Here is a 22322-nt window from a genome sequence, read left to right as displayed (position 1 = left end):
AATCTGCATATCTATGACAGGCACCAAAATGAGTCATAATGAGTCATAGTGAAAGACATTTGAGTAGCTGAATGACCTGAGCTACCAGCTGTGAATAAATTCAACCACAACACATTTAGAGTTTCAACAAAACTTGGTATTATAACTGTAATATGTATGACAAATGAGTATTGAGGATAGTCAATTCACATGGCACACTTGCATGTACATTAAATTAGAAATAAATGTATTCTATGTGCGTGAGATCAAATCTTGAATTTTGATGTATGTATTTAACTGATTATGCAATTTGTAAAGTGATTATTGCAAAAAAGAGAAAAGAAAAAAGAAAAAAATCAAGTATTTGACATTGTAAATGTCGAATTTTGTGGATGTGCAAACAACATCAAAATCCTAAATACTTTGCAGTATGCTGTGAACAGTAATTTAACATATCATAAAAATGTTGTTTTCTGGCTTTTACATGGACCACCAAAACAACATATTGTTTAAAGTATAACATGGTTATATTTTCTTACTTGGAAAAGTGAAACATTAAATTTATGTGATTTTATTACAAATGTAAGCATAATGTTTTGTAGAAAAAAACAAAAAACAAAAATATACCAAAAAAAATCAGGTTTCTGATATATAATTTCCAGTTTGACTGGACATTCAGATACAACCTCTTGTGTGTATTAAGGCCATGCTCTTACTTTATTTTTTCTGATTTATTAAGATTTATTTTTCAGAATGTTTTCTTTTACAAATATTTGTCAAATTTGACAAGTTTTACAAAATGCTATGTATTTTTGCTCACTCTTTTTATCTTAAAGTTTATCAAAGCTAGAGCGCAGGAGGAAAAGTATGAGACAGTGAGAGTCATTCTGGCAATAAAACTGAGATTTCATCTCATATATGGTAGCTGTTTATGTATGAACGACTTATATGACATCACATTACCTCTTCATGTGAACATATCTTTTTGTGTGAATGTAAAATATAGTTATTGTGTCAAATCTTGTCTATAAGCAAATATTGTGTCCTATTCTGTATGTTACAGTGTTTCAATGAGCAGATTTATGTACACTTTGTTGATAGATTGTCTTAATTGTTGTTATAAATTTGATTTGAACTGTATTCTGTTCTGCCTTTGTCATTTGAAGTATTCAAACCTGCAATTTCATGCCCTGTGTTAAAGTAAATTTAGAAAGACATTTAGGAAGATGAGAAATCCGTTTGATAAAATCATAACTTTTGAGAAAAATTAATCTGATGCTAAATGCATTTTTAAATTGAAATGTCAGTAATCTATATACCTATAAGTATTTCTGGATTATGTTTCTCTCTGTTCTTGATAAAAGTTAATCTAACTTCCAGTTAATACTTCTTGTACGATCGTACTGTCTGACATTACAGGTGGTTTTAATGTTTGGAGTGAGAATATCCTGCACTGTTTTATTTCTGTAACTCTTACTGCACATGTAGAGGTTACTGCATCACTTATACACTAATGTAAGTGCTGTCTAGATGCATGTAGTCTAATAAAAACAAAGACATAAAAATGAGCCAGCTGGTCGTTTTTCTGTTTACAAATGTGACATTGCTTATGAATTTAAGCAGGATATGACAAATCTCTAAATAGGAACTCCACTGTATGCATTCACACATAGTCACAGTCACATAGATAGATCTGGACTGGGATGCTTGTCAGGGTACACAAGAACACAGAGTGAATTTCTGAATTTCTTTCAGATCAGGAAGGGAGACAGTCAGTGATGGCCCTGACGCTGCACTGTCAGGCATGTTAATGACCCATCAGAAACAGCACACAGCCTGCAGCAGGAAGGACCATTTTCTTTTGAGTTGAATAGTAATGCACTGCAAGTAGTAACATCTATGTAAGCACTTAGAATAAGAATAAGAAATTTTGGGTGGCTTGAGAATACAAACGCAGAGCCAGGTTTTAATTATGTGAAATTATGGTAGTTTCCATTTAAAAGGCCAAATCACTCACAACAGGGACATAAGCCTGAAACAAGCTTCTGAGTGTATGAAGGGATCCCAAGTTGCCTTAATGAGCACATGGACTATTGATTGCTTACAAGTAGATTGAGATTTAATAGATACAAATTACTGCTACAGAGGGGGATAAGTGTTTGTGTCACACAGCAAAGGCTAATTACAAGGCCACACAAAGAGAATCCACAAGCTCACTTCTCAACAACGACTGAGAATGCGTTTTCAGTGGAAAAGAACAAGCACTTGCCATTACCTTCCTACAGCCAAACCTTTGCAAAAATACATTTTTTTCCTCATTTAACAATTGCAAAACTGATTTTTTTAATACTTTAAATTATTCACTTTACATCTACATTTGCTCTCAATTAGGCTATTTCTTCACAGTCTTTGTTTGAACATTTAGTAGTTTGTGTTGGTACAATAATGCCACTGTCAATAAGCAGAATAGACTGAAACAATAAAGACAAAACAGGGACCCACATGTAAAAATATTTCTCCATACAGCTTTATAAATACATTAGTCATAAATCCAAGGGATCTGCATGAGGCTTGTTGATGAAAATGCACTAACAAACTTTACAGTTTAGGAAGCAGAACAGTGTTTTCCACTGGCTGGGTTAGAAATAAAATGAAGTCATGAGATCAGTGATTCCCCCAGTGACACAGCACAAGACTGAAATAAAACAAAAAATGATTTCCATACAGTCAGCAATCCTCCATTCCCTTTGGGACTATATGACACCAAAACTCCTGAGAGATCTCATAGTAAACAAAAACTTTTTTTTGTAAATACAAACTTATTAAATAAAATGTAAAAACTTTGTTAGTTCTAAATAAAAAAATCATCAGACTGTATGGCATATAAAATATATCTATTGGTATGCAGAATGAAGTACTTCAATTTTCAAAATAAGACGGCAACAAACATCTTAGTGGTGTCAACTGTCGTGATGAAAAAGAAACTAGTTAAACTCAACGTCTCTGTTGTCATCAAACATATAGGGTGGTGGCCGGCACAATAGCGCAATGGTTAGTTCTGTCGCCTCATAGCAAGCGAGTCGCAGGTTCGAACCCCGAGCTCCCCTGTGCCTGCATGCCCAACGGTGGAATGCCTAACCTGGCCACTTGATGGCGAGTCGTGTGGCAGCCCTGCAGTCAACAGGCGACCAGCTCCATTCCGGCAAACCCCCGACCCCCGCCGGGACCGGCCCCAGCCCCCCCGACAGACAACGACAGACCAATGACCGATGACAGACCAAGCGGCATCGAAGATGGAAGTATAAAATATACACATATACTTTTTGAAACCATAACTATTGTTATCAATATTTATGGTTATTGTTAGCAATAGTTATGGAAAGACTCCTGGCTGATTTTAAAACCAAATTGCCACAAGACAACATAAGGACCACTGCATAGACTTTATTGTTACCTCTTTTATGAGAAAGTCAACATATGACAAATAATAATACATTAATAGTAATCACATTTTTTGTTTGCATAGGATATTACAAAACAAGTTTACAGCCCCCCCCACCCGCTACCCTGATGGACCAAGATGGAAGCGGAAGTTAAAATATACACATAAACTTTTTGAATCTTTGATCTTGTGGGCTCCACAAAAAAAATTGAATCTGAGTCTAACATAAGTATGTAGTACGGAGTTTTAACATTGTTTTAACATAATGCAAACTTTTTAAAGATACAACAAAGGGTGAGAAGCAATTAAGAGCCAATAGATGATGAGTGGAGGTATCTAAGATAATTGTGATCCATCTGTAGGCCTGTTTGGGAGTGGTGAGGATTGAATGTAACACATTTCATACATCCAAAGAGGAATTCTGCTTCTCTATGACAAATATGAACCGACATTATGAAAGCATCATTCAAAAGAAAACTTCCAAAATGTACTAAAGTAAGAGGAAAGTGTGTTACAAGTAGGCATTTTTAATAAGTGTTGGGGGATTGCTATTGCTATATTTTAGTTATAAATATTTCAATCAAAGCCAAACTGTAAAAACAGCATCTTTAAACCAACCCCACAGTCGAGTAAGCCACAACTTCTGTTGATGCCACATATCCATTTAACAGTGATTTGAAGTGAATATGTCTCAGCCCCATTCAGTGTTCACTTTGACTTTCCATCCGCCTGGAGGAGGAGGCAGAAGTGAAGGTGGGAGGTCAGGAATAGAAAGAAGCTGCTGAATTATGCCACTCTCTGTTTGGCCCTCTTCACTGTCTTCCTTATTTTTTAGATCTCTGCAAAAGATAAATAATTGAACGGCTGAATATCAAATCGACAGGAATGACCATTAGCCATGCAAACCATGTACGACCAAGTGTTGAAACAAAAATGAACGTGCATACCCTTTGCTACTGAGGGCAGTTCGCCTCTTTTCCCTTCTGGAAAGCCATTCTTCAACATTTCGTCCAGGCATAATTTTGTCCTGAGAGTCTTCTCTGTTCTGCCTTTCATCTGAAAGACAAAAAAATGTTTCGTTCCTCTCAACATGGAGTCATATACACTCATCACATCATTCAGACTGAATGTATGTGACAACTTGTACTTCTTGTATTAGTGTGCTACCAATTTCTTGCAAGAATTATTTAGATAAGAATAATATTTATGGTGGCAAAAATGCAGAATCAAGTGTGTAGCATATTGGTTCAGCAATGTATTAGTGATCCAAGCTTAAAACTTCTCAGTCACAGGGTAGTACCACTCTTTAGTTACAGCTTACCTTCCACCTGTCTTTTTAAGTTGAACAGCTGCTCTTCGGACATGTGAGAAAACCTGCAGTTTGGGCCAAAATCACAAATTCCTTAAAAAAAAAAAAGACCCAGGAAAGAGAGATGATTACAAAAATGTGTTTCATATAATTTCATGGTTACTGGATAAATCTTCAGTTCAACTGATTGTTACCTTTTTGGAGAAACTTCCTACAGGGTTTCTTTGTTTGCTCATCATACAGAATGGCTGCAGAGTCTGTAAGAATAAAAATCATAGTGTGTCCATTTATAGTACATATAGGATCACTGTCTAGTTTCATAAAAACACATTAAGAAACATCTTTTGTTATCTCATCTCAGTGGTCACAGAAACAAATGAAAGTCTCACCTCTAAAATGGTCAAACCAGGCTTTTTTCGCCCTGTGATGCTGAACGCCATTCAGATGTTTTTTCCTGTTATGCATGTTGTCCTGAAAGGACCGGTCACAGTAGTCACAGTAGTATCTCTTCCCCATGGTGCAGGCTATGTGTTCAAACCAGCACAATGTCACCTTTTAAATCTCTGAAAGACCAAAAACAAAACCAGATAGATAACGGCACTGTGCTAACAGAGCTAGAGTAGATAACTGCATAGGCTTGCTATTGTAAATTATTGTAATGTTCTTGTGAGATACCATGACATCCAGTGTTACACTAAATAAAGGTTGCCATACACATAAGCTCTCTGGTTAATTTTTTTAATATGCCACTCTCTCCTAAGAAAACATGACCTCCTGGGTTCAGACAAAAAGACTGTATGTAAGAAAATAGGGCTGCAACAAACTATTATTTTTATTATCTATTAACCTGTCAATTATTTGTCTGAAAACCTAGTGAACCATAAATCACATCTTCCTAGAGCCCAATATGGCACAATGTCATACTTTATACAACCAGCAATACAAAGCCTAAAGATATTTCATTTGCAATTATACAAAACAGAGACAAGCACTGACACCGCATTGTCTGCCCATTGATTAATTAATTATTTCATCACTAAACTATGTGTCACAGCATAATAGGACAGCATCAATTTTGTCCTAGTCCTAGCATTGATGCATTAACGTAAAACTCACAAATGTAAAAACAGATTTGCTCTAAAACTAGAAATGATTACGCGTGAAGCTCACACTGGTACCAGCCCAATCTCTGATATGAATAACCAAAAGGATCAGCTACATTATGAACTACAACAGGCAGTACTGGTCAGGCGTTCGTTTGCTGCCATCTCCTGGTTTGGAAATGGAGGTACGTCGATAAAAACAGCCTTTGTGTTGATTATATCTCTGTATGTCTTCCTGTTCATTTCTGATGATACAGAGCCGTTTCGAAATATCCTGAACATGTAAATAAAGTTCGTACAAATATTCCACAATGTAACAGACGTTAATATTCCGACACAGCTGTCTGCTGCGGTGGTAAATCGGGATAGTTAGCTCACATGTTTACAGCCACTCAAGTGAACGTTAAACTTAAACAGCAAAGAGCACAAACCATTGATAGAGCAGTACTGTCCTTCTCTTTTAGTCTTTAAAAGGCCGCGCAGAGTAAATGCAACTGCACAGGAAAAGACAAAACAAAAAATTTTGAATGTAGCTTACATACGGCGTCTTTGCAGGGTCATTACCGCTTTCGAGCGATTGAAGCGGAAGTTTGTTGCCCCAGCTTCCGGTCATGCGCACTCTTCTACCATCATGGCGCTGACTAAATCTGTCTACAATCTGCTCTTCAGGAGAACCTCTACTTTCGCTATAACCATCATGGTTGGAGCAGTCTTCTTTGAACGACTATTTGACCAAGGCGGTGATGCGATTTTTGAGCAAATTAATCACGGGGTAAGTGTGCCCGTCGGTATTTTTAATGCTTGTTTTATCCTGACCTTGTAAGCAGAGGGCGAAGCGGCGTTGGTGCTAGCTTAGCTAGCTTGCCCGCTGAGCCGAGAATTTGCGTCCTTTTAGCGTCCGTAAATTGAACTCCAGGTGTTGGTTGAGTGTGTTTATATGAAACTAACCGTTGCAAATTCACCATATTCAATCTGCTTTCTACTGTAGAAACTATGGAAACACATCAAACATAATTACGAGAACAAAGACGAGGAATAGGACGCCTTCCCCGGGGTCATCTAAGGCTGAAGTTCAACTGTTGTCACACTTCCATCATCCATTCTTCCTGGACTCCACACCCGAATCAAGCAGCAGTCAACATGGACAATGTGCACAAAGTCATGCTCAGGCTGGCAGCGGCTACCAGGGGACCTGTTGGAGATGATTCGCTGTCCAGATCACCATGAAGATGGAGCAATGGTTCCTGCCACCTCGTCCCACCTCCCTGTTGTTATATGTAATGCCATCGTTTCCCTCACAGATTGTTAATGGTTAAATTAAACATGTGTTAATGTCTTACAGACCTTGCAATGTTTTGATTTATCATATCACTGCATGTTTTAGTGCAGATATTGCCAAAGCATCGTGATTAGATTAATATTAGTGTGACATATTTTTATAATTTATTTTTAATGTGGCATAGCCACGTCGTGTCATGACACTGTCAACAGCTTCATTCACGAATGGAAAAGGGAATTTTCGAAGCAGGAAAGGCTCCAGGCTGATTTTATAACCAAAATGCCACAAGACGACATAAGGACCACTGCAAAGACCTTATTGTTGGCAAATAATAATACATTAATAGTAATCACATTTTTTGTTTACATAGGATATTACAAAACAAGTTTACAAAATAACAAGGATCACCAGTCTGGTAGATTTCACAGTTATACAAGTAACTGCTTTTGCTACAATGGGTTTACATTACAAACTCAACGTCTCTGTTGTCATCGAACATTTAGGGTGGTGGCTGGCGCAATAGCGCAATGGTTAGTTCTGTCACCCCATAGCAAGCGCAGTCGCAGGTTCGAACCCCGAGCTCCCCTGCGCCTGCATGCCCAACGGTGGAATGCCTAACCTGGCCACTCGGAGCGTGTGCGAGTCGAGTCGTGTGGCAGCCCTGGACAGGCGACCAGCTCCATTCCGGCAAACCCTCAACAGCCGGCCGGGACCGGCCCCAGCCCCCTGACAGACCAAACAGATGACAGACCAATGACCGATGACAGACCAAGCGGCAGATGGAAGTATGAAATATACACATATCCTTTTTGAAACCATAACTATTGTTATCAATATTTATGGTTATTGTTATCAATATAGTTATGGAAAGACTCCTGGCTGATTTTAAAACCAAATTGCCACAAGACAACATAAGGACCACTGCATAGACTTTATTGTTACCTCTTTTATGAGAAAGTCCACATATGACAAATAATAATACATTAATAGTAATCACATTTTTTGTTTGCATAGGATATTACAAAACAAGTTTACAAAATAAGGATCCACAGTCTGGTAGATTTCACAGTTATACAAGTAACTACTTTTACTACAATGTGTTTACATTGATTAAAGTAAGTGATGTTTCTTAGGCACAAGGGGTGGTGAAAACAAAACATTGATTAATGGCGTTTATATTATGAGTCTATTCTTTCATTTCCAAATCTGTCTATCTATCTGTCTGTCTGTTTATTTGGAATACACTGCAGTGACTCTCCAGTTACTGGCTGTTATACAGGATTTAACCACAAGGTGGAGCTGTTGACTAACAGTCATAACAAAATACCGTGTCGACCGAAGTCACCTGGGATAGATGGATGGATGAGGGCTCACATGTCACGCTTCCATCCAGAGGAGGCTGCGTGGGCTAAAGACAAGCCTGTCATTCCACCGAATCAATGTACTCTCCACCAGGTGACAACAAAATTAGCTCCAGTGAGACTACATCTAAAACGAGTTAAATAATAATAATAATAATAATAATAATAATAATAATAATAATAATAATAATAATAGTTTGGAAGTTACAGCTATACCACACAATACTGAAGGTGCTTTGAGATGTTTCTCAATAAAAGAGAAGTTGAGTAAGCAGCTGACTGTTTTTTTTTTAATGGTGCAATACGTTTATGGTGTATTTTGGGTTACTGTTGTCAAATGCAAACTAAATAATCGACTGGTAATCGAATCGAGACCTCCTTATAACTGTCTACCACGAGTTTGTTGCGTCAGTTTCAAGCACCTATATGTGGATTTATGTTTCAAATCTCCATTTTAGTTGGATTATAGAGGTGTGTTATGTGCCACAACTGTCGTGATGAAAAAGAAACTAGTTAAACTCAACGTCTCTGTTGTCATCAAACATTTAGGGTGGTGGCCGGCACAATAGCGCAATGGTTAGTTCTGTCGCCTCATAGCAAGCGAGTCGCAGGTTCGAACCCCGAGCTCCCCTGCGCCTAACCTGGCAACTCGGAGTGTGTGGCAGCCCTGCAGCACAGTCCCACCTCCCTGTTGCCCCTTCTGGCAAACAGCCGTCCGGCAAACAGCCCCACCCCCCCTGACAGACCAAACGGAGTGTGTGAGCTGTGTGGTAGCCACCCAGAGCCAGCTGGGATTGGCCCCCGCTACCCTGACGGAAGCAGAACCCTGGAAGCAGAAGCTAAAATATACACATACACTTTTTGTTAACTAACTATTGTTATCAAAAGTTAGTCAATAGAACATTAATTGTTGAACATTAATTGAGTCGGAACAAAGAGGAATTCTGCTTCTCTATGACAAATATGAATCAACATTATGGAAGCATCATTCGAAAGAAAACTTGCAAAATGTACTAAAGTAAGAGGAAAGTGTGTTACAAGTAGGCATCTTTAATAAGTGTTGCGGGATTGCTATTGCTGTATTTTAGTTATAAATATTTCAATCAAAGCCAAACTGTAAAAACAGCATCTTTAAACCAACCCCACAGTCGAGTAAGCCACAGGCTTACACCCAGGTCTGATAAGTACTGTATTTCAGGTGTAAGCATTTTTTCACAAATTGTCCTGAATCTGGGATCAATATCTTTCTTCATGTTGTACCCTAGGATGGAAGTCTCTCCAACTGGCTGCCAGGGCAGGAAACGACTGTCCTGGATCTTTTGGGCTTCGACTGCATCTCCTCCCTCGATACAGATGGCCTTCATATCAGCATTTCTTCTCCTCAGCTCACTGACCTCCTGTTTCATTCTTTCTCTCCCATACGCCTCTACTCTTGCCCAGAAGGTAGCATTAAAGTGCTGATAGAGTCGCCAGTCAGCCCTGTTCCACTCTAAAGCTTTGGCTCTCAACTCAGGGGTTAGTCGAGATACAGATGAGCTCTTGCGAGCATTTAGCTTAAAATATACAATGTCCTCCATGGTCCAACAGAGTTTGTCCTTCAGCAGGATAAGGGACTCCTCAAAATATTCTGCTATAAGGACCAAGTCAAAATATCTTGATAAGTTATGAATGTTCCTCATTACACGAGGATCATCGGCTTCGACGTTGTTCTCAAAACCAAAGTCAAAAAAGAGCAGATTTTTAAGATAGAATGAGTTGTAAGCCTCTGGGCTGTAGAAGGCCTGAGGATTGTTTAGAAACTCTACCAGTTTGTTCTCTCCACTGATCCTCCATGTGAGAGGAACTGCTCTGTGATAATAATGGAAGGATGACTCAAAGAGATCCACTGGGTCACGTAAGATGGTGACGTACACAGCATGTGGAGGCAAGAGCTTGGCTACTTCTTGGCGGTCGAAGCGCATGTGGTTACAAAGAATATTGAAACATTCTCCAGGCCTGTAGTCTTTCACCTGGGAGCACAGGAAAGGCGATGGGTAGGAGAAGTCGTTGCGGCCATCAGGAAAGGCAAATTTAAGCTTGTGCCTTTCTCCATATCTGAATAGTATGTTGAGTATAGTGCTACTAGCAGTTTTATGAGTCTTCATGAACATGATGTCAGCTACAGGGGAGCACTCTTCTGACTGGGATTTGACGCTTTGAGGTGGCGTGGTCATATTTTTCTTCGATAATTTTGCCATGCTGAGGGGACATGTATCTTCCTGGAAGCCCCTGTAAATAAAGTCTGTGGATAAGTAAACTGACTGATCTCAGTAAAACAGTGCTTTTCTTTTAAATATTTACCTGATCTTCACTTGAGTTGGGTTGGTCAAGCAGTAGAGCACCAGCATGAGGTTGGTCAATAAAACCCAGAGAATGAGCCCTCGTATTACAAGTGCACACTTACTTCCTTTTATGCCAGACATTGTTAAAACTCAAATGGGAACCTGGAACTGAAATCAAAGAGCATGGGTGTATAGAGGAAAACATAACAGGGAAAAGACTAATAAGGCTGTGAAGCTTTGATACACACCTTGGATTTTGCTGTGTAACTGTTGTGTCCTCATAGAACCAATGAGCAGCTACCTTAAGAGCATAAACAGCTGTAATACCCTACGGCAATTCTTACACACATGGCAACTAATTACCTCACCCCATCCCTCTGTACAGTAGGTTAATAATTATATATTCACAAAAAGGCTAGGCTTGACTCATCTCAATTAAATGCAACCTGTAGTATTTAGTACTGCTAAAAAGAAGAGGATAAAGGATGAGCTATATGACAAACAATTGAATAAGAAAGGAAGTGAAGATAAGACGGATATGCAAGGAAACTGCTGATTCATTCTCTGTCAAATAAAACACAGAGCCTCCATGTTTACACTTTACACATGTTTGTTTATGGTTCTTAAATTGCCCACAACAAACAGAGATGGAACATTTTTTTTTTTTAAATGTAGAAAACTCAATTAAAATGGCTAAATATCAAAGTAGGTTTCTTCTGCTGGACAGATGCTTGATTAAACTTTACAAAATAAGAACAGAAATTCAAATAGGTGGTGTGATGAGACAAGGTGTGTCCCTTTGCATACCTGCTCTGACTTCTTATCTTTGACACTGATTGTCATCTCTGCAGTTTGTTACATTTGAAAAGAATGCCTATTGTATGTTTGTCTCATAGTTGTTGTAGGTAATAATGAAAGAAACTCAGTTTGATGAAAGTCGACACATTTGCAAGATGTCTTAGCTTGAAATAAGAGTTGTGTAGTTTCTATTATCCTGATTAGCGAAATAGTCAGAGTATAAATGACATGGTAAATCAAGGAATAAATGAAAGAGCTGTGGGTGTGTGGAAGAAATACAAGAAAAGAGCTTCCTTTACCTGCAGATGACAGCATTAACAGTGTTGAGGATGAAGATTTTCTAACAATGTGAAAGAAAACCCTCCGTTGTTTTGCATGCACCACACACGTTCGGAGGTCACATCTCATTGGCTGTGAGGACTGAAAGAAGTCAGATGTGAATTCTCCTCCCTCATGGTCTGAACTGGTTTGTATAGTAGGTTGTTGTTGTATACTGTTGGCACAAATCCACATAACTAACAGATTTGTAGTATGACAAATCAGCATTAAAAATATAGTAAGTAAGCCTGTAAATCAATGTGTACTTAAGTATATGGTAAGTGTAAGGCTGCTTAATGTATTCAAAGCTGGCATTTAAGATGTGTTGAATTGAAGCCACTATATTAAAATTTGTAATATGATGCTGTAAACATGGAGACTGCTTCTGTGGGTGGGGTCTAATTCAAGCACAACTGGTTTGCTATTATAGGATAATAAAAAAATTTACACACACCTTCAATTTTGCTTATTGAAACAGCTAAAAGGGATTTACCTCTGACCCCAAATCAGGAGATAGTGAGCCCTTCTTCTATCGCCCAGAAAAAGAAAGGTGTGGGTGTGTGGGCGTCAGTTCCAGTCTCTCACCCCTATTTAACTAAGAGCCGGTATTTTCCATAAAATGCAACTATTATTTACTACATAATACTAGCTGTTTCTTTAATATGATGATGGCATTTCCCCAAAGCCTTAACCAAATTGTTTTATTTGCATACATTTAACTGTAGTAATTCCAGCAGCAGCTCAGATAAACCGGATATGGAGGCTGTACAGATAAACATCTTTTTTTTTTTTTGGTTTATGAAAACTTGTTTGTCCAGTCATATTTGAGAGCATGCAGTTACAGTGGAGCCTACAAATGTTTGTCTGAGAATAGAAACAACTAAATAAAGGGATAAAATCTATCACATGTATGTAATATGTAATATGTAATATATAATGTACACTGACAGCAATACAATTAACCAGTGTAGTTTACATATTAGGCTCAAATACCATGTATAACACCTAGCTGTATAGATTGATAGGAACACTTCTAATCAATAAACTTCATTTGGAGGATCCTGTGATCCTGTGCCTGTGAAATGCTGTAAACGCACCCGAGAGTACACCCAGCACGGTCTGCCCTGTCCACCCAGCTGTGTGCTGTGTTGTGAGGCACGCTGGATGTTTTTCTTTATTCTCCAGATACCTGGAAGCAGGTGCAGCTTCAGCTGCTGACTTTGACTATGGCTGAATCATCTCTGATTCAGTAGGTCACATCGATTGGGAGTACAGGGAACCCACAAGTTTCTCTGTGGAAAAGGCCACGGTTGATGTCACTGACATTAGAATACGTCAAATGGGGACAATCACATCCGTCACCATGAGATAAGAACCGGTTTGCTGGCGCTTCAGTATTGTTTACGACTTCCACTTGCAATATTCACAGTCTCAACAAGAATAAACAGAACTTAAGTTTCTTTTAACATTAACCGTATTTTATTGCATTAATATTAATTGCTTAATTATTAATTGCTTACATTTTACAATTGTACAAAATATGGTGTATACTGATACAGCAGTCATGAAGAAACCAAATATGAAATCATTTAAAAAAAAAGGAAATACATCAAAGCTAACAAATAACTGAAATACTATGGGCAGCATCGAAACCAGAGATAATGATATAACCAGTCCAGAGATCATCTCCACAATAACAGTTGAAGCAACATGCGGTTTCTCCTACCATGCAGATTATGCAACAGTGCAGGTGTTCTTAGAGTACTTGGGTGCAGGTTTCCTTGAAAAATCACAGCAGTAATCATGGCATGTTTTGGTAACATTTTCGAGCACAGGGCAGGGCAAGGCAGAAGATGTTTCTGGCTTCAAAGAAAACTGAAGTCACAAACATACTACTTTTTGCTCAGTAGATAGTAAAGGAGTTTATTTAGTCTGAAAAAAATAAAGATTACCTCCACAAACAACCACTCCTTTACTCCACATTTATGTATTCTTTGCCTTAGGGACATTGATTTGTGGCAGTCATGTGAAGTCAAAAAGAGGATAAGATACTGCATTTGCTAATCCAGATGTATGAATATAAAGCCATTTTTATATGATAAAAATCACTATGCTGCCCAATAAGCAACAAATGGCTTTTTATATTTGCTTAATGCAATGACCCATAATATCAGCAATAAACATGCTTAATAATTTACAATCCCCTTGGAGGAGTGTGCAGTAACCACAACAAAGCTGTTGCGCAGTAGCTAATTGCTTCCACTTAATCTTTTGAAAACAGTCATAAGGCACTTTTGAGTGACAGCTACATAAAATAAACTGAAGAAAGCACAAAGAGTGTCTTTCATCATTTTAAAAAGCACATGACAGCTTTTATATACATGAAAGCCACCTCTGGTAACCATACATTCACAAAATACTTTTCTTACACTTTACTGAAGAATTCCACACTGTATATCAGAAAGGATGAATGTTTCGAGGCATAAATATTTGCAAAAGTTCTTCAAAAATGAGCATGTTGTTAAGTTTTTGCAGAATTGATTCTGAGGATTACCATGGCTAGTTTTAACTTAAATAAACTGATTTAGATCTAAAGACAAATATCAATCATCACCTTTTAATGGAGCAGCATATGTATCGCTACATGTATTATCATGGCGGTGTTTTAAACACTTTTTTATTAAATATACTGCTAAAACCAAAATAAATACTTTTAAATACCTGCCAGTAAAACTGTAAAAATTTCTTTGATACTGTGCAGCCTAGCAAGCAAAGGAAGGACATTTATCTTCCTCTACTAAGAGCAGTTAACAGGTAGTGGTACAGTTAAAATGGTGGAATGCTTACAGGAATACTCCAGTTAGTATGTTCAGGTCCCGTGACTTAGTAGACAGGCTTGTAGAAAATCTGACCACTCAGCATCCTGCGTTTCAGCTCCTTCCACAGCAGGCTGCGCTCTCTCTGGGATCCCTTCATGAAGCCACGGTTCTCTTGAGCACGACGAGACAGATACGGTATGACCTCGTTGACTGGGCCATATGGAACGTACTTGTAGACTGGGAAACCTGCTTGACCTGTTTTTGCACACAGAGCCAGGAAACAAGTATTAAAACAGTACCCATTATCTCCACCGTGTGTGCGTTCCATGTCATGACTTTGTATGTACTGTCTATGGACAGCATTGAAATATGAATGTAGCAGGAAAACAGAACACTTACAAGGCACATTTAATACATTTTCTTAATATATTAATTAAATTGCCAACAGCTCATATAGCAAGCATAACAAGATAGATATATAACTGTCCTACAAAGCAGGGTGATGTAAAAAAAAGAAAGGCTGTCAAAAAATGGGGCAGAAGATTAAAGCATTTTCTTTTTTTATATTCAGAAATGAATTTATGGTGAATAAATATTGTATTAAGATAATACTGATATGTAAAAATGGGGTTAGATATCAAGTGATATGACAAGGTCAAAATAGCCTTTATGTCTCACTAGTGGAAAAAAGATTAGGTCTGCTACAGCATTAACAATCACTACTGATGTGCAATAAACCTCTACACCAATCACCAGATTATTGCACCATTATTTAAACAACACATTTTTAGGAATCAAAGTTCAGTGTCCTTTACACTCGGATGAAGTTGAAATTGTGTCTCAGTTATCCGTGCTCTGTCTCTCATTTACAAGATACAGCTCCTGTTGGGTTCTCACATTATATCAAAGAATAATCTGGCCGGAGACTATTGTCTTGTGCTCTATCCCATACACCGTGCACAGTACTATATCTTCTAACTGTCCAACAATACTGGGTGGTGATATGTGTGATATGTGTGTTTAGACTGATAGCGTGTGTCCCTGCTGAACCACGCTGATGTAACATTTGGTAACAGCCACTTAAGGACATTGAGAAACTGGAGTTGTTTGTTCCAAACGTATCTACAGATTGGATAGATCATTTCTAAGGTCAGTTGCTGCCTGAGTATTGAAAAGCTGACATCTGCAAGGGACTATGTTCCAGCAGAAACTCAATGGCCCCATGACTAAGTGATGTAAGCCTCCGTGATTCCATAACTTAGTGTTTACTTTTAGAATCCAAGCTGAGCGCAACATACCTAGTGGGAAGCTGATCTGGTCACACATGCCGAGCAGCTGACCAAAGTAAACTTTATTCTCAGTGGGTGAAAGGCCCATCTCATTCATCCTGAAAAAACAGGCAAACACACATTAAAGGACTGTTACATAATGAGAGGTGGAGTGTCCAATTTCGCCATTGGTGAGGCAATTTACGTTTTACTTGGAGCAGTATCCTGGGTATTAGTTTAAACCATTAGGGTTAATCCTTCATGAATGAGTGGTTTAAGGATTTCATGTATGTTAAAACAAAATCTGCACTAAGTACATGTCAAATGTTCTAATGTCTTTGAATTTTTCATGCAAGCCTGAGACAAAACATACTTTTCTAGGGTGAATTTCACTGTGTCCTCATTGTGAGTTGCAACCATGATATTTGCTTTCCTGCTGTGTTCAATCTCCTCCAGCACATACTCCAAACACCTGAACAAACAACAAGGCAGATGGTTAGGATTTAAACATTGTTTTTTAGCTCAGCCACAAAGGGTCTTCATAATAATTCAAGACTTACTTGTGATACATCCTGTTAGTGGCCTCATAGTCTGGGTTTATTGGGTCTTCGTATCCAATCTCCTTGGCCCTGGCTCTCTCTTGGTACATGTAAGCTCCACGGACCAGTTTGGCACCAAAGTACCAGCCCTCTCGTCGTGACAGCTCAACATCCACAGTTACATTGTCATAGGCTTCCTAAAAATGATTGAATTGTTAAAGAAAGACACACAAACAAAAGGATATTACAGTTTACTACACAACTCTGGCTATATTTTAGTTTGACAGCCGAGTTAACCATGGAGGATTTCAAGATTTAAGTAATCGGCCGTGAAAATTTTCATAATAAGGTGTCATGAAGGAACTGTTGTCCCACCTTGAGGTAACACTGGTAGGTGTTGAAAATGATTGGCTTCTCTCTGTTGAATTTCCTCTGCATTTCCAGGGTCAGTCGGCTAATAGCTGGCTGGAAGTATGTCTGCTCAGCATCCACCATTAGCCTTACCCCTTTCTCCATAGCATGCTGGGGACACACAGAGTATTTATTGTGTTTACAGTTTAAATGGTTCTATACATGTGACATCAATCAAGGTGCACAAGAGAAATTAGCAAAAATTGTTTATTGGGAAATATTATATAATGATTTACTAAATTCATGTATAATTTTTTGGTGTCCTTACCTTGGCCAGAACGTCCACTCTCTGCAGCATTCTCTTCATCTGGCTCTCCTCCTCAGCCGTAAACTTCTTCAACAAAGGTTCCAGCTGGCCTGTCTGCACAACCAACACACAAATCACACATTGAATCATTTGGCATTTGCTCTCTTCTACAAACTTAATCTGCATATGGCAGGCACAGCAGAATTTGGGTGGGCAGGGAGGCGGTTCTTTTTTTTGCCCTGCGTCTCTTTTCTAAACTGCTCTTGGTGCCAATGGCTACATTAACATGCACACTCTAAATCAACTTGTATCAACTCTGCAAAAACCTACAGAGCACTGCAAGTCCCAAAAGATGTTACGTTTCACCTCATCAGTACAAACTGTTTATTTGTGGGTAAAAGCGATGACATTGCAAGTTATTATCTTGTGGGAAGAAGATCAGTTTCTTGTGCCAACAAGGCTTATAAAAAGTTATTCCTAAAATACGGTCCGAGTTCTGATGGGGAAAAAAACTGTACATGAAAAAAATGGCAAACCTACTGAGGCACCACTGGTAGTCAAGAATTCTTTCCCTGGTCCCTTTCAGAGTTTGGGCACTCCACTAAATATTTACATGACAATGACTCACCTCAAGGTTTGGCACCATAAGTAGATTGGAGATTTTTGTTGTATCATTTATCAAACTGTTCCAGTCCAGTAGATCGATTGTTCTGGAAATAAGATGTGAGAAAATGTGAAATATGTAAAATTCTGAAAAAACATACTTTAATTTAAATGCCTGCAGAAAATTTAAGAAGATTAAGGCCCTGTTCAGACCTGACATTAACATGCATCTTAGGTGATCCAATCACAGGTTCACAGCTCTAAGTACGGGTGTGAATGATCCTGAGATGCATTTGGAGGTGCTCCTTTGACACTTGGCTGAGTGTAATTAGCATTTCAAGTATAAATGTCTATTGTTGGTACTAATGAATGACTATCTTACCCTGACAAACCCAGCTTCTCTCCAGTAAACCAGTTCTCAATGTCATCCTTGGCTCCGACGCCCAGTTTAGTCAAACTTTCCTACAAAGAAATATTTCAGTGATTAAAACACTGTTTGGCTCTAAAAGTCATGAAGGCTTCAATGCAATTAAAGTGCATCTTGGAAACAAAGACAATTTGACGACAGCAGTTATGCATGAGCATGTACAATCCCCCTTTAGAATTTGCTGAAGGCTGAACACACCTTGAGTTGTTCCAGCTCCAGTTTTTGATCCAAAACCATCATGTCAGATTTTCCCTGTTGAGCTGCGAGGAAGTTGAAGAACTGTCTCCATTTAACCAGGACTTCCGAAAACTGGAGCTGTTCAAGCACAGAGCAATTCTAAGACTAAGTTCTGGGATTAGCTGTACACATCAGTATTTTATTCACAGAAAAATAACACCCCTTGCTCACTGTCAACGGGTACATAATTTTCATTTTTTCTCTGAGGAAGTCAAGACTGGTGTGAGTCCATGCTCTGACACAGGAAATGTGGCTTTCCTTAAAACGGACAGTTTCATTCTTGTTTTCTCTCATTCTTGTATTGAATTTCAGTTTCAAGGTAGCTGCTAGGGTTTGTACACAGTTATGTGAATCTATGATTGCACTAATCTAGTGGCACTGACTCAAGAGATAAATGACTGATGTTTCATTTCCTTGTTGCTCTATAATGATTATCTTGTGCCAATACACAAGTGTGTTTAGAGTTAGATCTGGCTTTAATATTGAAGACATGAAGTTAAACTCACAAGGAACTGCGGGCGTCCCAGAGCTGTCATTTTGATGGCAGAAAATCCATCAGCAGAGGCTCCACCTGAAATTGACAATACATTTTATGTCACTTGATGCTGTGTAATCCTGTACCCATTTTATTTTATTTTATTTTATTTTATTGAAATCTGTAATTTATACAGCTAATATATTTTTTACAATAGTGTTTATGTTTGTATAGAAATTATATAATAACCAAACTCTAAAAGACATTACATTACTTACCGGAAGCTTTAATGCAGTTTATGAATGTCTCCATTTGGTTGTCACATTTGGCCTCATCTGCATAGAAGTAGGTACGAGCACTGATAACCCCACCACGCCGGTCCCCAAACTGACGATGAGCCTTATATTTCTTCTCACGATGATCAGAATCTGAAGTGAGAAAAAAATTATTTAAGCCATCATATTCAGAAATCATATTAAAAACAGAACACAAACATTTTCAAATTATTAACAGTAGTTTCTCTTTATTCTACAACTTGACTGTGAAGCCAACAGCCTTCCTTTTGAGTGCAGTGCATTTATTTATGCCACGATAAGTACATCACAAGCAAATATGATTTATGGGAACTTTAATGTTTTATTAATTATTCATTCAAGAGTATTACTAAGAATATGTGTTATAAAAAATATCAGCCCTGTAACACATACACTCTTCTCTCTGTACTCACTGAACTGGACATTTCAGACCCCACCAGATCCAGATATAACCAGTGCTAACCGTGCCTGGCCACATAGCTACGTAACTACACACACCAGTACTGACACTTGGCTTGGACTCATGTTGCATACAAGCTGAAGCAACTGAATATAAAAGCAAACCAGTAGTGCAAGCTTTCCACTGCCTGTCTTGCTTGTTAGTTATACATTATACATTAAATTTAATACAAAACAAAGTTATTTTAAACTCATATACACACCTGGACTTTCTTTCTCTGCCTCAGAAACACACGAACTGAAAAAGAAGGACAGATTAACATTAGAGCAGCCAAAATTACTGTCACTGCATCCACCTAAAAGCATTTCACTCTCTTGTACTACCAGGGCCTTAAGATTTTTCCATTATGGCCAAAAGAGACTTGATTTTGAAATATGGAAAAACAAAGAAAAAAGTTTGTCTTAAACATTGAAGAAAGGCAAAATGTTTTCCTTTCACAAGTCATTTTAACCAGTCATGCTGAGACCTTTTCATGCAATTATGATGACCTATTTTTTTAAACATGTTGTGACCTGAGAGACATATCAGGGAACAAAGACAGCTACCAAGTTTGAGATAGACAGTTCTTTTCCTTCTGTCGAATCAACGAGAGTCTTGATAAAGATAAGTGGAGTCTAAATCAAAAAATGTGCTTGGATTCAGTTAAATATGTGTATGTTCGTGCTTGGTAAGATAATCCTCAGTTAAACAATCTCATTTCCTCCTCAGGGCATTGCATAACAGTCCTGTGTGTGTATGTGTGTGTGTGTTCTATGAAAGGATCCTGCACATTACTCTAAAAGGCTAGCAGCTTTTTCATGAGGCACATCCCACTGCTGAATACCCAGCTCTACCAATCAGAGGCGAGGGGTCTGTCCCAGTCAACCAATGGACGACAAGCACTGTTTTGCTTCTAGAGATTAAATAAAACACATTAGGTTTTGCTTACAATCTGTTTACAGAGCATGATACATACTATGGGTGGCATGACTCATGAATTTTATAAGACCCAAAACGGAAGCCCAAAGTGATAAGGTAGTAATAAACTGGTATCAATGCAGCAGTATAAAGTGGAATGTTTTAGACAGTCTGTTCTGTATGTAAATAAAGGAGCCAAATGATAATATGCAGATAAACAGTGTATAATGCAGACATGGGTGAAAAAAGTTTACAGAGTATTAAACTAAAGCGGTTTGCCCAAACTTTGAACCTGTGTTGTAAACATTAGTGCTTTAAGTTTTGAACAGAGTTACCCATTTCCAGCATGTTCTATTCACTTGCAGGGTGGTTGGTTGAAACTGCTAGGATGAACAAGGGCAATATGAGTTGTTCCTATTATATGTACGCCACGGTCACAGAGTCCAGTGACCTTTAAAAGGAACATGGTCCTAAATGCTTTGGTGTAAAGGCAATGACTAAAATTAAGTCTAGTAGTTTTACTTAATTAATTCACCATCAAATAACTCACAGGGAATAAACATGAGCTAACACTTTATCAGTCCTACATAGAACTTTAATAATAACAATAATAGCATTGCTATAAAGATATTATTTTTTGGAAATCTATTTACTACAATGTTTTCTTTTATGTGTCAGATAAACTTGACTCAACAAGTTTTATGATTTAGTATATTACACAGCTCATAAACAGCTCCTCATGTGATGCACATGGCATATATTAAAGTTGAAATACTGATTAACTGTGATTGGTTTAAAGCTTGTTTAAATGGGAAAATAGCCTATACATGTTATAACTAAACTTCTGCTCTGTCAGGTGTAAACATGACTTACTCCATTTCCTTCTTCTCTGCCTCCTCTTGGGTCAAGTCCTCTTCAACACTGTAGTCCAAAACTGCCCCCACACCAAAGGCCTGGTTCTTATGAATTAAAGGTTTGATGGAGTTGTGGTCTTCCCCTGCCACAAACTGGCCGTAGAAGGTCATCTTCATCAGCTTCTCAAACACCCACTGACCAAGCACCTTCTTACTCAGCTCCATCAACTGATAACAAAGCAAGAACAAGGAGTTATTCTACCTCAGTAGTTTATTATCCATTACCATTATAATAGCCCATTAAAACTTCTCAAACAACTCACCTCTTTATTCTTTTCAACCAGCAGGTCAAATGTACAAAGCTTAAAGACCAGCAGACTCCGGAGCAGTTCAACGTTACCCTTGCTTTTGTAGGCTTCTAGAGTGTTGTCGAAATCAATGTGGATTTTATTCAGCTGTGTGTTGGTACAGTTTATGGTTTCACTGATGAGCTCAACCGGAACAGCCTCCACCACGGTGCACCCATCCATCGGTTGCTCTTTCTCTTCTTGGCTCTTGGTGGATGCCATTGTTGACCGACATCTTCCAGATGAAACGCGTATTTTCCCGACATTGCCCGAGTTTGCTCTAACAAAAGCGGTGAGGAACTTAGTGTAGGACATGATTTCCTTTCCTTACCCTTCCTTTCTGAACGCCACAGCCCGCCTCACTGTGCCGTGCCGTTGCTATGATTCGGTTCAATGAGCGCGCGCTGAGCAGTTACTGATTTTTAAAGCCACCCCGCGCTGGGGGGGCGGTGCCCCACTTCTTACGTAAGTCTGGCATCACGCGCGAATACAGCTAGAAACATGGCTGCTAGAG

General features: G+C 38.5%; 4 protein-coding genes across 10 annotated transcripts; 1 reads left to right on the top strand and 3 right to left on the bottom strand.

The window, feature by feature from the left end:
- Nucleotides 1-3429: 3429 nt before the first annotated feature.
- zmat5 (zinc finger, matrin-type 5) lies at nt 3430-6426 on the bottom strand. 3 transcript variants are annotated; one of them, XM_041058368.1, is made up of 6 exons: nt 6372-6426; nt 5120-5293; nt 4925-4987; nt 4743-4823; nt 4369-4477; nt 3430-4260 (listed from the first exon to the last, which is right to left on the bottom strand). In XM_041058368.1, the coding sequence occupies exons 2-6, from the start codon at nt 5244-5246 to the stop codon at nt 4113-4115; spliced, it is 528 nt and encodes a 175-aa protein (XP_040914302.1). In that variant the 5' UTR covers nt 5247-5293; nt 6372-6426; the 3' UTR covers nt 3430-4112. The 3 variants fall into 3 exon arrangements, with proteins under 3 accessions (XP_040914302.1, XP_040914304.1, XP_040914303.1); XM_041058370.1 differs by having other exon boundaries at nt 6376-6426; XM_041058369.1 differs by having other exon boundaries at nt 6265-6403.
- A 25-nt stretch (nt 6427-6451) lies between these two features.
- Nucleotides 6452-7172, top strand: LOC121195114 (cytochrome b-c1 complex subunit 9). The gene is made up of 2 exons (XM_041058367.1): nt 6452-6605; nt 6822-7172. The coding sequence occupies exons 1-2, from the start codon at nt 6465-6467 to the stop codon at nt 6870-6872; spliced, it is 192 nt and encodes a 63-aa protein (XP_040914301.1). The 5' UTR covers nt 6452-6464; the 3' UTR covers nt 6873-7172.
- Nucleotides 7173-8028: 856 nt separating this feature from the next.
- gal3st1b (galactose-3-O-sulfotransferase 1b) lies at nt 8029-12026 on the bottom strand. 5 transcript variants are annotated; one of them, XM_041058362.1, is made up of 4 exons: nt 11892-12026; nt 11043-11095; nt 10814-10962; nt 8029-10741 (listed from the first exon to the last, which is right to left on the bottom strand). In XM_041058362.1, the coding sequence occupies exons 3-4, from the start codon at nt 10933-10935 to the stop codon at nt 9577-9579; spliced, it is 1287 nt and encodes a 428-aa protein (XP_040914296.1). In that variant the 5' UTR covers nt 10936-10962; nt 11043-11095; nt 11892-12026; the 3' UTR covers nt 8029-9576. The 5 variants fall into 5 exon arrangements, with proteins under 5 accessions (XP_040914296.1, XP_040914297.1, XP_040914298.1 ...); XM_041058363.1 differs by having other exon boundaries at nt 11043-11091; nt 11892-12017; XM_041058364.1 differs by having other exon boundaries at nt 10814-11095.
- Nucleotides 12027-13376: 1350 nt separating this feature from the next.
- prodha (proline dehydrogenase (oxidase) 1a) lies at nt 13377-22212 on the bottom strand. The gene is made up of 14 exons (XM_041058360.1): nt 21785-22212; nt 21481-21689; nt 19913-19947; nt 19215-19364; nt 18968-19032; nt 18423-18539; nt 18180-18259; nt 17823-17904; nt 17216-17308; nt 16912-17058; nt 16558-16733; nt 16371-16469; nt 16028-16116; nt 13377-14984 (listed from the first exon to the last, which is right to left on the bottom strand). Exons 1-14 carry the CDS (start codon nt 22121-22123, stop codon nt 14794-14796), a joined length of 1872 nt encoding a protein of 623 aa, XP_040914294.1. The 5' UTR covers nt 22124-22212; the 3' UTR covers nt 13377-14793.
- Between the last annotated feature and the right edge of the window lie 110 nt (nt 22213-22322).

This window comes from Toxotes jaculatrix, chromosome 16, assembly GCF_017976425.1.
Source record: "Toxotes jaculatrix isolate fToxJac2 chromosome 16, fToxJac2.pri, whole genome shotgun sequence".
NCBI lineage: Eukaryota > Metazoa > Chordata > Actinopteri > Toxotidae > Toxotes > Toxotes jaculatrix.
The sequence above is the reverse complement of the archived record's forward strand: the minus strand, read 5'-3'. Positions and strand labels throughout refer to the sequence as shown.